The 15,647-nt window shown below is 47.5% G+C and overlaps 1 protein-coding gene across 2 annotated transcripts in view; it reads left to right on the top strand.

The window, feature by feature from the left end:
* Positions 1 to 15,647, top strand: part of ehhadh (enoyl-CoA, hydratase/3-hydroxyacyl CoA dehydrogenase) — a 21,724-nt gene extending 6,077 nt beyond the window's left edge. For both annotated transcript variants that reach the window (XM_061234245.1, XM_061234246.1), the window contains exons 5-7: positions 1,309 to 1,413; positions 10,620 to 10,964; positions 13,648 to 15,647. In XM_061234245.1, coding sequence (XP_061090229.1) covers positions 1,309 to 1,413; positions 10,620 to 10,964; positions 13,648 to 14,900 — 1,703 coding nt within the window. In that variant the 3' untranslated portion in view covers positions 14,901 to 15,647. The remainder of the gene's footprint in view (positions 1 to 1,308; positions 1,414 to 10,619; positions 10,965 to 13,647) is intronic.

The following is a 15,647-nucleotide window of genomic DNA, read 5'->3' as shown; positions in this document are numbered from 1 at the left end:
TTACAGTTCTATTTAAAGTATCACTCTGGCGAAGCAGCCATTCGAGTCAAAATGAAAATTAGATGCAAAACGATACCTGTCAATCACCTTGCAACAATGTTGCCCAGAATTTGCAAGCAAGACTGCACACTGCCTCCACTTCCACATGATTCAGAAACTGTCCGATGTGGGTCTTGATTTGCGAGAGAGATTTGTCTCAGTAAGCAAAATTATTATTAGGTGATACCACGCCTTCTTTGATTGCGCAAGTTTTTTTTCCAGCTAGCATGGAGTTTAGTGTTGGTAGCCAAACCCTCTCATGAGGCGTTTGAGATGCGTTTCGGGAAGTCGGGACTTTGAACTTTGTAAATAAATACATTCTTTCTTAAAATTTGACTCTATTTCTAATTCGCCATTTGTAAGGCAGTGCACACTGTTCGTCCTGGTAGGTCCGCCCTCTGTGTTGGTATCTGACCCAGAGGGGTGTGGTGGGGTGTAACACTGTGCCCTGCAGTAAGGTGTAACATTTTGACAGTACTGCTAACGTTTGAAAGTACTGGTAAATTATTTATTTTAGGCCATTTTCTTTAGCAGTGATGACTCATTCTGAGAATATATTTTATACCACCAGGGGTCACCATTGCACATGAGTGTGGTTAGATGTCTATTCCTGTTCTCACAAGGGCTGAAAATGGTCAATTTCAGTTCAGTGTCTGCAGATTTAAATATGCTGTATTAATACAACATTTTTTCCCATTTCACAACATTTTTTTCTGACAGATGTGAATAATTGTTTTCTCACCGTTACAGAATGATTTGATAAAATGGAAAATGTTGACAACCTCAGTGTGACAATGTAGTCCTTCCACTGAAATAATTTGGCTAGAAACATTCAGCTGCTTGTACTGGACAGCGTACCCACTGAAGTATTATTAATGGTACAATAAGTCATTTTGGACTTCTAACAGTCAAGAGAGGAATTGCAGCAACAAACATCCTCAAACCACAACAATGTTTATCCCTCCCCTTCTCTGTGAATGTGCATGACATTGAAACGGCATTGGCTGTGGCAATTGGAACCAATTTCCAACCAATGAGCTTGAATTATTGTACAGCTGTACGATGTTTCGGTACAGAGTGCCGGCCCGTCAACTGCATATTTTGAAACCCGAATTTAAGGACTGTAAACACAGGCTGAGGGTGAGTCAACATGTCAGTGAGCCTTATTCAGTGATAGGAAGGGATTGACAATGGTCTTGTAATAATGGTTTAACACAAAAATCTTACCTATCGTACCTTTAAAGCAAACCCTTTTCTAACCTCTGACAGGTCGGCATGTGTCTGCCCAGGAGGCGCTGAAGCTGGGCATTGTGGACCGCATTACGGCCGGGAACACGCTGGAGGTGGCGGCTGAGTTTGTGCGGAGCGTATCAGGTACAGCCGAGCTGAACGCCGGGTGGTCAGGGGAGAAACCACTCTTGGTGCTGGGAGGGGGGTCAGGGGAGAAACCACTCTTGGTGCTGGGGGGTCAGGGGAGAAACCACTCTTGGTGCTGGGGGGGGGTCAGGGGAGAAACCACTCTTGGTGCTGGGGGGTCAGGGGAGAAACCACTCTTGGTGCTGGGGGGTCAGGGGAGAAACCACTCTTGGTGCTGGGGGGTCAGGGGAGAAACCACTCTTGGTGCTGGGGGTGTCGGGGGAGAAACAGCTCTTGGTGCTGGGCGGGTCGGGGTGAAACAGCTCTTGGTGCTGGGAGTGTCGGGGGAGAAACAGCTCTTGGTGCTGGGCGGGTCGCGGTGAAACCACTCTTGGTGCCTTGGGGTTGGTGTGGAAACCGCTCTTGGTCCCGGGGGGTCGGGGGAGAAACCACTCTTGGTGCTGGGGGGTCGGGGAGCACGGCAGCCAAAATAATCAATGTTTCATATCCCTGTCAGCTCAGCTCATGTTCTTTCAGCCATTTGATGTATTATTCAAAGTCTGAAAGGAGATGAACAGCGTTGGAATATTAATCGTGCACAGCCACCCCCCCCCCCCCCCCCCCCGCCCTCCCTTGGCGAGAGCCGAAGCCGCGGTCATAGCGGGAATGGCGCCCGGGGGGGCCCGTGATGAAGGGGCCTCTTAATGAGGTCACGTATGTGCCCTGCGGTATGCTGGGGAAACGCAAGCGCTAACACGCGACTGGAGGTGGCCGATGTTCTAAGGAGAACAGGAAGGTCTCCTGAACTCGATGAAAATGATGTTTATTTACAGCAGGGGTGCACAACTCAAGGGCCGGTCTGGGTACTGGGTTTTGCCCTCTTTTTAATTTTCGGACAGCTCTATAAATTATCCTGGTTGAAGCCTGTACTTCAGCACAGTAAAATCATTAGGATACACTTGCAGTCTGTAGCTGTAGCTGGAAAGCAGATGTCAGATAAGCTATGATTGAGTCAATTAAATAATTAAGAGCAGAAGTTGGCACGAAATCCTGAAACCGACTAGCCCTTTCTTGTGCACCCCTGATTTACAGGGACGGCGGTGGTCAGAAATACGTGAAATGTATGTACTTTTCTTGATCAGGAATGTTCATTACACATTATAGGAGGATTCAGACATGTATCAGTCAGCCTGTCATGTACTGGCCACCCTGCTGTGAGTGAATTAGCACGTCTGTTGACTCCAGTAGCTCCTGATCTCTCTCTTCTGGCCGCTATTCTACTATTGTACCAACTGATTATAATAAGATAAGATGAGCCGTGATGCAGCCAGGCAAGATAAGATCCAGGGAATGTGGATCAGCATACATATTGGTGTTAGAGACCAATTTCTTCCAATGTATTTTTCACATCCAGCTTTTTACATACGATCTACTGTCCTTTTGGTTTTCAGTCCAACCTCAGGAAAGCACATCTCGTTCTACAGCTAAAGATCCGGTTGAGCTGCTAATTGGTAGAATCGAGTGTGCCATAAATAAATTTTGGGTTGCAAAGAAAACCTATAGGATGGTAGATCTCCAGGAACAGGGCTGGTGACCACTGCTCTACGCACTCAACTGATCTGGTGCTGGCCATGTTTTTTTGATTTTTCTTACTCAATTTCAGAGAGTCTTTTGGAAGTGTTGATAACTTCAGTGTTAAAAACTGCTGTATCGATTCCAATTAAATGATTCAATTATTATGAATTGTTCTGTTTAGGCATCACTGGACAATTTTCTCTAAACCTTCAACCTTTAAATTATCCAATAACCCAACAGTTTGTCCTTGAGGTTCTGCAGTTTTATGTTCTTAGCTAGATGTCTAGACGTCACCATGACTTTTAGTCCATACCTCCCTGCTGTGCACGTGTTTGGTTTGTGTATGTGTTCTGCGAGTGATGCAGTAGAAATTAATCACTGCTGTGCTGTTGGCTTGGTCTAAACTGTAGAATCAGCACTTCAGAATCGTCCCTAATCCTGAGCAGTATGGCTTGCACGTGATCAGTCCTCTCTGGCCTACAGTGAAATGGTCACACGTACAGGGGGTACAGCTAATATTCTACTGCCGTTCCTCAGATTTTGTGGTTTGAATTGTCACGTCACTGGACTTGTGTCAATTAACGTGCGTCCTCCCTGAACAGCGTTTTCCATTGAACACTTTCTTCGAAGCGATTACTGTAGAGCGTGGCCATATTCTCTCTGGCCCCGCCCCTGGCACCCGTGAAATGCCTTTTCTTTCGTGTCCATCGTCGTACCCACTTTGAGCGAAAGCGGGCGTTAAACTCGTTGAAGTATCGCCTCCCCCCCCCCTTCTCCGCATCAGCGTTCTGGGCCGCGTCACGTGGGCCCGTTTCCTTTGACTCCGAGCCCTTTATAATTAGCCGGGCCCACATGGTGTACGTGCATCTTTTGTAAATCAATTTTTACTGCGTGGCGAAAATGGAGTAGCTTTATCTCTTTTGCTGAACTGTGATGCGGAGAGCCCGTTATTTCCACACGCTCTCTCCACTCTCGGTTAAATGAATTTGTCTGAGAAGGGGGCGACATGGCGGCATGCGGGAGAGTGGGGCGCGCCGGGGGTCTCGCCTGGCAGGGGCGGGGGGCGGGGGGGTGGCGGGCGGTGGGATGGATATCTGCGTTTCCGTGGCAACGCTGAACTCCAGGTGTTAAAGGGAGAGTGAAGGTGGCCAGGCGGTAATTTATCTCATGGAGATTGAGCGGGGCTGGGGGGTTGCTCCTGTGACCTCCTGTATACAGCTCCAGCTCATTAGTGTTGCTGATTATTGCAGGTTGTAAATCCAGCTCCAATGTGAGGTCTTTCTGCTGGAGCTGTGCTAGGGAGGGCTTTGTTTATCAGCCCCAGCAACCGTGAGATTGTATGGTAGTGGTCAGACTGTATGCCATGGTTAGATCTGATAGTAGCGGTCAGATCGTATAGTAGTGATCAGATCAGATAGTAGCGGTCGGATCCTATAGTACTGGTCAGATTGTTACTATACGATCTGACCGCCACTATACAATCAGATCAGATAGTAGCGCTCAGATCAGATAGTAGCAGTCCGATTGCCCGGCTGTGGTCAGACTGTATGCAGCGGTCAGATCGTATAGTAGCGGTCAGATCGTATAGTAGCGGTCAGATCGTATAGTAGCAGTCAGATCGTATAGTAGCGGTCAGATCCTACAGTACCGGTGAGATCGTATAGTAGCGGTCAGATCGTATAGTAGCGGTCAGATCCTATAGTAGCGGTGAGATTGTATAGTGGCGGTCAGGTTGTATAGTAGCGGTCAGACCTCACAGCCGCGGTCAGATTGGCCGTCTCGTAAACCATCAGCAAGCTGCTGCAATAGACCAGCCCAGCCGTTATCTGATCAGAAATACTGGCACGCCCTTACAGCTGCATCCTCCAATCAAAATTCACTCCCCATCAGGGAGTTTTCCAAACTCGATTATGGCTTGGTGAATTTTGGAAGAATATGGCAGGGTATTATTTATTTTTTGCAATCCTCTATAAAGTGTTACCACTCTTCCTCAGTCGCATCATATAAATGAAAGGATGTCCAAAAATAAAACCTTTTAGGACATCTTAAAAATGACTCCACTCGAGGTGTCTATGAAAAACTAGCTACTGCACCAAATCTGAAGACCTCGGCAGTGCCAACTGCGCAAAATGTCAAACTGGGAAACATTTTTGTCCCATTACCTTCGGCTCAATTCCGTGTAACTTTCTTTCCCCCCTCAGGCTGTTATTCAGCTGGACCTGCAGTGCGTTGCACCCAGACGACGGCCATGCAGATACGAGACCCCCATCCCACACGGACGCAGTCGCGTTTATTTTGAGTGCACGGGGACACTGAGTGTAAATAGTGTGACCATGGGAGCAGCACCCAGAAGTGAGATATTTGGGTACTAGTACTAATCACCATGTTAAGCAAACCATGTTAGGCAATACATTGTGTTGTACTGTGCACTCACACAAATGAAGACTATCTGCTGAATAATCAGTAAGCGCTGTTGACCTGTATTCATTTGGAAGACAAACTAACAGTATGTTACATTTGGATTTATTACTCTCTGAAAGCGGTCTGGGCCTGGTGTCATTTCGGTTGACTTTATGGCTTTTTCCTGTTAACTTGAATTATGTGTGGATTTGTACATTCAGATTTATTCCCATTTGTGTTCAGTTTATGACAGTTTGTTCAACCATGAATATTTATACCAAAAAATAGCTGGTGGGTTGAGACGTCTTTTGACTACCAATGAGAATGCATCCCTTACTGAAACTATTCATTCATTGGTCCAACGCAGCATTAACAAACTAAATGTGTTATTCTTGTCATTTGATTATGCTATCCAGTAAAGGATTAACTCCATAAGTGGGCTCTCTGTGTAGCAGGGTGCAGTTGCAGCTGGCCTGCCGGTGCCAGTGTGGAGCAGGATGTAGTAGCTAGTCTTTGGCCTGCGGGTGTCAGTGCGGAGCAGGGTGCAGTTGCTAGTGTTTGGCCTGCAGGTGTCAGTGTGGAGAGTAGCCTCAAAGCATAGTTGCACCGTTTTGACAATAGGTGTCCGTAGTGACAAGGGGCTTCTGTTCTGGGCTGGGGTTTTGGGCAGTTTGGGGTTCACCCCTCTTCCACTGTATACCTGTCATGTTGGAGCTCTTAGCTCTCTCCTGTTGACACCGATGAGACTTCAGCTGCACCTTGCAGTGAGAAACTGTCCGTCCTCAGCAGTGTGCTACTCCAGCTCTTACCACCTGCTTGGACTGAAGCAGTGAGCGGGAGTGTAACAGCCCAGTACAGACACTTTTGATTTGATGAGGCTTCAGACATATCAGCGGCTTTTATGTGGAGTTCTGGGTGATGAAAGATTTCACGGGAGAGAGAAGAGCTCATTAGTGGCATTCAGGAGTTTGGATAAAGGACTAATGCCTGATGAGAGCCAAACTTTCACTGCTGATTTTCTGCAGAGTGGCTGGCTGGCGGCATCATGGCTTCTTCTGTGATAGAGTGAACTGTCACAGTTACTGTGTGTACATTACTATGTGTGGTTACAGTCACACTAACACCCAGCGTACATTACTATGTGTGGTTACAGTCACACTAACACCCAGTGTACATTACTATGTGTGGTTACAGTCACACTAACACCCAGTGTACATTACTATGTGTGGTTACAGTCACACTAACACCCAGTGTACATTACTATGTGTGGTTACAGTCACACTAACACCCAGTGTACATTACTATGTGTGGATACAGTCACACTAACACCCAGTGTGGGTCACTGCGTGTTGTCAATCACACTAACACCCAGTGTACATTACTATGTGTGGTTACAGTCACACTAACACCCAGTGTACATTACTATGTGTGGGTACAGTCACACTGACACCCAGTGTGGGTCACTGCGTGTTGTCAGTCACACTAACACCCAGTGTGGGTTACTATGTGTGGTTACAGTCACACTAACACCCTGTGGGTTACTATGTGTGTGGGTGTTAGTGTGACTGTACCCAGTGTGGGTTACTATGTGTGGGTACAGTCACACTAACACCCAGTGTGGGTTACTGTGTGTGGGCCCCTCCCAACCCCGGGCCCACACACAGTGACAAGAAGACACTGAGCTGTATTGATGAACCGGGGCACGACATTTGCTCATGCTAAAAATACCTTTGGTTTGCGTAGCATATCTCCCCCATGGTTACAAACCAATAATGTGTTTTTCCTATTTTTTAGTTTTGCAGTAGAGCAAATGTCTGAGACGTTAATGTTCTAAGAGGTGGACATTATCTGTATAGTTATCTGCTTCGCAAAGGTTTGTGGGAAACTATTTGTTTTGGACTATCTATCGCATGATTGGCCTGCTTTGAACTGGGCTTGATCTATCACGTTCCGTGTCGCAATTACCTTCCTGTACGTCAGCAAAAGATAGCTAGCAAGCGCAAGTGATGCACAAAAAAGTACAAAGGAGGAACTGCAAAACGCAGCAAAACTAGCAAAGGTAGATCCGTCGTGTGTGCTGATGTGTGCACTACCTTGATTCTCAATTTCACCATACGACTGCCGCCACAGCCAAACGCTCGTTCTCAAAACTCAAAACTTATCAAGAACTGCTTAAGGAGCAGAATAGGACAAGAGAGGCTAAGCGGCTTATCAATACTTTCAATTGAAAATGACAGAGGCAGGAATTTGGACCTGTAGAGCTTGGTGGATAATTTCACGGAGCGCAAGTTGCGCTGGATGTCCTTTTAAAAGAGTTATTAGTTCAAAAGTGTATTGTAATATTGCGATGTTGTCTCCTATCTGTTGGTAAGATTACTGTTAGGAGGACTAACAGATAAGCTAGCACTTATCCCGGCACTTTGTCGAGTGTCTGGCGTTCTGAATGGCTGGTATATGCGCGCTGCAAGTGTGTGTGGGTAATGTTATTGAAGGGGAGGGGGCCCCGAAGTATAATTTGCTCCAGGGCCCGATGGGTCTTAGTTACGCCACTGGTATGCGCAGCAGGTTATTATAGTTCAATATTTTAGCATTTTCAGGTGAAAATGTTACACAAGCGCAATTTGCATGTCAGTAACCTAGCCAAAATACTATAAAATGTGCTATCATCACCCAGTGAACGTTTTTGTCTGCGAAACACCATCATGCTAAAACATATGCAATGAACAGTGGACCATATGGTACATATTTTGACATCGTAGTTAGAACGGAGAAAAGAGAACACTGGAGAAAAGAAAGTGCCAAGAGGGGGATTTTTGACTTGGCACACACAGGAATTACATTTCTGAGCACGTGCACTTGTCGCACCTAATGCCCATATGTGCGCACACACAAGGATATGCACAGGCGCATATGCGTAGAATGGGAATTTGCACAGCAGGGTTTAAGATTTACTTTCCCTCGAAATGACTTTCAACATCTGCCGCACACATCTGACAGAACCCAAATCAAACCCCCCATACCCCCCCCTTCCTTCCCTGAAATAAATCGTACGTCACAACTCAGCTGGTCAGAGATTAACTCTGCAGCCGAGGATATAAATATAGCCTGAAATCAAATTTTGCTCGAAAGTGACATTTACAGGAAAGTAGTGCCAAACTATGATTTGACAGGAGGTAGCCTGAAAAGAACACCGTTAGTATGGCAATGCTGCTGTACAACATTAGCACTCAGGTACAGGCGCTATACTACAACAGGATACAGGTACAAGCACTATACTGAAACAGGATACAGGTACAAGCACTATACTGAAACAGGATACAGGTACAAGCACTATACTGAAACAGGATACAGGTACAGGTACAGGTGCTATACTACAACAGGATACAGGTACAGGCACTATACTGAAACAGGATACAGGTACAGGTGCTATACTACAACAGGGTACAGGTACAGGTGCTATACTACAACAGGATACAGGTACAGGCACTATACTGAAACAGGATACAGGTACAGGTGCTATACTACAACAGGATACAGGTGCAGGCACTATACTGAAACAGGATACAGGTACAGGTGCCATACTACAACAGGATGCAGATGCACTGTACAATACCAGCACCCAGGTACACGTGCTATATTGTAACAGGATACAGGTACTAGCACTGTATGGCAGGTAGCTGCTGTTTGTTGTGTTTTCCAGTATTCACAGCCACCTTTTCCAGGGACTCATTTCCCAGGTTTTTGTCTGTTTTTAGTTTTGCTGTTTTTTCTTTCCTTTGGAAGCACTGCGAGTGAATGATACAGAGTATTTTACAACATTCTGAAAATATCGCAGTATACACTCAGTGAGCACTCTTTGGTAGACCTGTACACCAGCTTGATAATGCAAGTATTTAATCAGCCAATCATGTGGCAGCAACTAAATGTGTAAAAATTATGCAGACATGGTCAAGAGGTTCAGCTGTTTTTCGGACCAAATGTCAGAATGGGGTAGAAATGTGATCAAAGTGACTGACCGTGGAATGATTGTTCCTGACAGGCAGAATGGTTTGAGTATCTCAGAAACTGCTGATCTCCACTCACAACCGTCTCTAGGGTTTGCAGAGAATTGTGTGAAAAACAAAAAACATCCAGTGAGCAGCAGTTCTGCGGCCAAAAACGTGTTGTTAATGAGAGGTCAGAGGAGAAGGGCCAAGCTGTCAGGAAGGTGACGGTAACACAAATAACCACACATTACAACAGTGGTATGCAGAAGAGCATCTCTGAACACACGACATGTCAAACCTCTATGTGGATAGGCTGCAGCAGCAGAAGACTTAGGGGGCAGGCAGAGCGTGCGGTCCGGAGAGGACTCCGGCCCTTTAAGACCGGTCTCTGTGACCCACTTTCCACTGCCGACAGATCTAATTCAGTGCAGCTGCAGTGGATCTCAGAGCTGTCTGGTGTAATCTGCTCAGCCAGGAGAGAACCCCAAATTGGGGGCACTTTAAGGTTTCGAGACATCCGCCCTCCTCGATTTCATCACCCTGCGGCCTATGCGCGTGCGTGCATGTGAGCGTCTATGTGCACGTGCGCCTGGGTGTCCTTGCGTGCATGCGCGTGTGTGTGCCTGTGTCTTGTGTCCGCGCTTAAACATCAGATGTCCAGTTGTAGGCATAATGCATAGAAACCACCTGCCTAAAGCAAGAACGTGTGGTTATTATTCTGCTTCTCACCAAAGAAGCCCATGTTTCTACATAAAGCAGTTTGCTCTGTGCCCAGGCACCCCCTTCCCTGTGAGGCAGTTTGTTCTGTACAGAATACCCCTTTCATATGAAGCAATCGCACAGAGAGCCCCTTCACCCTACTTTTTCCCTCATGGTTTTTCTCTGAGCCCCTTTGACATTAAGTGTGCGCCACACTCACATAACCCCTGTCGCTGTGTGAAATTGCGCAGTGATCTCGAAAAGGCTATAAATGAAGACGACGAGAGTGTGTGAAAGAGCCGGCTGATTAGACCGCATTTTAAGTACCGGGAGCACTGCGTACTGTCAGCATTCCCCGTACTTGCGCAAATGGGACGAGGCTCTTGGGTTTTTTTTTTCGTATCAGATTTTTCACTCGTAAATCACTGCATTTGCATTAAAGGAAACACGATCTCTTTTATATTGTTAGTTTGGGGTGACCGGAGCCGCATTGCCGTAAAACACGGCTGTAGTTTCGTCGACCGAGCCCGGCGCTGACGTAACCATTTGTCCTTCCCTCCGCAGCGGAGCAGCGTCTGGCCCTGCCTCGTCTGAGCACGTGCCCGACCCCCTGCCCCCCCGACCTGGACTCCTTCCTGGAGCGCGCCATGGCGCAGGTGCGGCGCCGTGCCCGGGGAGCCTTGGCTCCAGTGGCCTGCGTGCAGGCGGTCCGAGCGGCCGCCACCCTGCCCTACAGCCAGGGCATGCGCGTAGAGAGGGAGCTGATGGCCACCCTCTTCAAATCCCAGCAGGCCCGGGCCATGCAGTACTGCTTCTTCTCCCAGAGGTCCGTGGGCAGGTGGAGCACGCCCAGCGGAGCGCGCTGGGACAACAGCAGCCCGCTGCCTGTCCAGAATGCGGCCGTCATAGGCACGTACCGAACGCCGGGTTCACACACACTCCTACTACACTTCTCCTGCAGCTGAACTGAACTAAACTGTATTTTCAACCCTTTCAGTCTCAAGCCAAATCTGAAATGACCCCGCCAAAATCCCAAGGGGTTGAGAAAATTGCGAAAGTTGAGAGAATTTAGTAGGGTTTTAATAGGGGCTCAAAAGAATAGCATAGTAGTTATGTTGATTAGTTGAAAAGGTATAAGGTCAAGCATGCCGTATTCACTCTTGGGATTTTACATTAGTTATGCTTGAGTGCTGTATGGCACTCCTGAGACAGAAAGGGTTTCATTAAGACTTCCTGTTCATCCTCCGAAACCATACTGTGACCTTGTCACGAGCCAGGCCTGGCTAATAGCACACTGAAATAAACGCCCAACCTAGTATTAAAGCTTTGCGTTGCAAAGAGATTACTTCTCTGCACCTGAACGGAACATTTTCCATTAAACAGTGCTATAGGGTTAATAAAGGAAAGACTGGTTTAGTCAGCTGGGAATTTTAACGAATCCTAAATTCACTCATGCTGAATTAATGCTGTCCTGCTCCATTCCAGAACATCAGGATTTGAGCAGTAAAAATGGTTCCACTGTAGCTAAATTTGTGCCTCACTTGTAGCTGCAAGTAGATTTTTTATGAAGAAAGTGTAGGGACTACAACTTCCACATTCCCACAGGAAAATTCCGCGACGTCCACCACGAATGACGTCTAACTTGGTTCAGCCAATCCCGTAATGGCGGGAGCAATAAACGGTCCCGTATAAGGGCAAGACACGTTCTTGGGATCTCTCTTCTGCCTCTTCTCTTCCCTCTCTTCTGCTCCTTCCTCGACGCACCCTTTTTGGGCATTCGCTTCGGCTCATCTGCTCCGAGACTTGGACAGAGGCTGAATGCTGCACAGCGCACTACCAGGCCTACGGACACACCCAGTTACCTCGCAGTAACTCCGTGGCCTATAGCGAGTGGAAACTGGTGTACGCGGAACGCTACATCAGTTTACTCCTGCAAAGTTCACCAACGAACAACAGCAACAAACTTTTCCACCTGGAAAAAGGACAAGCGAACATCCTTCCAGCAACCGAGTGGACCAGACGACAACGCGCGGCTAAGATGCCCCAGCCTGCGCATCTCTCCAGTACATTCACATTACCATCGCCGCTTCTACAAGGACAGCACGTCTTTTGGATCCAGCAATGTGTATGGACTCAGTAAGACAACAAACATTCAGGCATAGCCAGTGTTTAGTCTAACTGTTTTTGTGAATCTGTGTTTCCATATTTGCCGTTTATCATTGGAATGTATTTTGTTAGCTATATATGTACATGAATTGATTCGCCGTCTTTTGCGCATATATAGAGTAAACTACGCAAGTAGTCTTCTCACAGCTAACAATAACTAACACACCCACTTTACTTTCCTTTGTTCAAGTGACACACACCGCTTGCGCGCGCACACACACATGCTCACATACCCAACTAAATTTCCTTACTAACTTCCCGTTAGTTTATCTGTTCTGTGTTTGTATGTTGTTTAATAAATATATTTTATTAAACCCCGGTGTCTGTTTTGGAATCACATAGACATGAGAGCCGAGTTAAAGCAGTCTTTCGAAGAACTTCCAACCTTCAGGTTATCGGTATGTTCAATCATTAATATTGGTTATTTTAATTATTAATTGAAATACTAAATTTGTGGTTGGATATTTCTGATAACAGTAATTTTATGAGACTGATTACTGCTACATAACTTTAACTGGCGCCCCGGTTTCGTAGAGAGTAAAATCCCTACGTTATTTGGCAGCCCGTGCGAGGACCCTACAGAATTTGGAGCCCCGTGCGAGGACCCCTACAAAAGCTTGAATCTTTTGTGGTCATGGTAGATACCCTGATGGATATTTGTGATGGGAAGTAGCCAATAGGAAGATATTTGGGACATGATGTAGCCGAGAGTTAGTGTGAAGATGAGATGGCGCATATACAGTGCAGTCTTTTAGCTCTGTACTCCAGCACATTGGATTTGAAATGGGATTGGAAATATGTGATTGTGTAGATGACTGACCACTTTAATTTGAGGGTATTTGCGTCCATGTTGTGTGATCTATGCAGGAATTACAGCCTTTTTTTATACATAGTCCCCCATTTCAGGACGCCATAATATTTAGGACGAAAGGCTTCACAGCTGTTTCTGAATAATCAGGTGTGTTTCATCGATTCCTTAGTGCAGGTATAAAAGAGGTTTCAGAACCTAGTCTTGATTCTAGGCACTTTGATTGCCTTTGGAGTCTGTTATTGGTTTGTCAACATGAGTGTCAACGGTAACTCTAGAGCTTTGGAAGTCCTTTGCAGAGATGGGAGAACCTGCCGGAAGGACTCCCATCAATCAAGCCTTTATGGTAGAGTGGCTAGACGGAAGCCACTGTTGAGTAAAAGGCTTATGAAGTTTGGAGTTTACCAAATGGCATTGAAAGGACTCGTGAGAGCATGAGGAATAATGATGTTTCATAAATTTGCTTTTCACTTTGTCAGAGTGTAGATTGAAATGGCAATTTTATCAATTTCAAATGAAATCTACAAAACGGTAAAGTGAAGGAGTTTGAAAACTTTTTGAAGCCACTGTATATTATGTTCAGCTGTATGATATTAGTATTGTCCATGTCTCTTACAGGTCTAGGCACTATGGGGAGAGGGATAGTCGTGTCCTTTGCGCGGGCAGGGATCCCGGTAGTCGGTGTAGAGATGGATGCTAAGCAGCTGGAGATCTCCAGGCGAGCGGTGACCTCCATGCTGGAGAGAGACGCACGGAGACAGGGGGCGGAGCTGCCTGAGGGACTGGTGCGCTTCACCACGGACCTGCGGGACCTGCGCGAGGTAGACCTGGTCATCGAGGCCGTGTTTGAGGACATGGCTCTGAAGAAGAGGGTCTTCGGCGAGCTGTCCTCCGTATGCCGGCCCGACACCCTCCTCTGCTCCAACACCTCCACCCTCGACCTGGACCAGCTGGCTGCTGCCACCCACAGGCCGGAGCTGGTCGTGGGCATGCACTTCTTCTCCCCGGCGAACGTAATGAAGCTTCTGGAAGTCATCTATGGGTCTCGCTCGGCCCCAGCTGCCGTGGCCACGGCCATGCAGCTGGGGAAAAGGCTGGGAAAGGTGAGCGTCGCCGTGGGCAACTGCCACGGCTTCGTTGGGAACCGCATGGTTCTGCCCTACATGTCGCAAGCCAACTTCCTAGTGGAGGAAGGAGCCACACCCGAACAGGTGGACCAGGTGCTGGAGGAGTTTGGATTCTCCATGGGCGTGTTCAGGATGTCTGACCTGGCCGGGCTGGACGTGGGGTGGAGGATCCGGAAGGAGTTGGGGCTGACCGGCCCCGGCGTGGCCCCCGGGGAGCCGGCCCGCAGCCGGAAGGGGAGCAGGTACAGTCCCCTGGCGGACCTCCTGTGTGAGCAGGGCCGGCTGGGGCAGAAGACCGGCTGCGGGTGGTACTTGTACGACAGGCCCGGGGGGCGGGAGGCCAAGCCCGACCCCTGGATGCGGGGCTTCCTGGAGGAGTACCGGAGCAGCCACGGCCTCCGCGCGCGGCCCGTCGACCAGCAGGAGGTGCTGGAGCGCTGTCTGTACGCGCTGGTCAACGAGGGCTTCCGCGTCCTGGAGGACGGCATCGCCGCGGGGCCCGAGGACGTCGACGTCATCTACGTGCTGGGCTACGGCTGGCCGCCGCACAGGGGCGGGCCCATGTTCCACGCGGCGGCGGTCGGCCTACCCGCCGTCCTGGATAGGCTGGAGCACTACCACCAGGCCCACCCCGACGTCCCGGGCCTCCAGCCCAGCGCCCTGCTGCGGAAGCTGGTCGCCAGGGGCAGCCCGCCCATCCATAAGTGGAGGGAGGTCATCAAGAACATCCGCAGTCAGCTCTGAGATGTACCCAGGTCACCACTGTTCCACCTCATCATCCCTGCTAAGAATTTAGTGATGATGAAGTTTAATGCCTCCCTGTTACCTTGCTCTTATAAGAAACGATGGGGTGATGTAACAGTATTTCTGCTGTTATGATTAATTAGGACCAGTGATCCTGCTGGTTTGTGATTTGACCTGAATTTTAGAAACTAGTTCATATCCAGGAAACCAGGTTAAGTGAGTGCAATAAACTGCTTTATAATTGTTCAATCAGTGCAGAATAACAAGAAAAACCAGCAGGTTTTTGTAATTGAGAACCTTGAAACATGATCAGCTACAAGATGACTATTATAGGTGCTATATCTAACTTTTTAATTGCGGAGTGAGTTTATTTGCATTTATTCCTTTGTTCCACGGTGAAATTTTCAATCGGTATGTTCACAGGATATACTGTCTGAAACCACTAAACTTCACAGTTCTGCCTGTATGAATTATGTTTTGATATGTTTTGCATAAGCGACAACGGTTCCTTTTTTTGTAACGTCACCTCACCTTCTCTGCATTTTGGAAATCCTCCCACGACACAAATCACGGGTCCACCAAAACAAATCCATAATAGTTTCTAATTCCAAATCCTAGGAGAAACATTGATATTATGTCCATTGAATTCTAATTTTTGTCTTGTTTGTGAAGTCTAAAAATTGAGAGATTGCTGAAAATGTTTTTTGTCATATTTTGAAATAGCTGAAAATAAATTACTAAAACATG

This window comes from Conger conger, chromosome 3 (assembly GCF_963514075.1).
Source record: "Conger conger chromosome 3, fConCon1.1, whole genome shotgun sequence".
NCBI lineage: Eukaryota > Metazoa > Chordata > Actinopteri > Anguilliformes > Congridae > Conger > Conger conger.
This window is presented reverse-complemented; position numbering and strand designations above follow the sequence as displayed.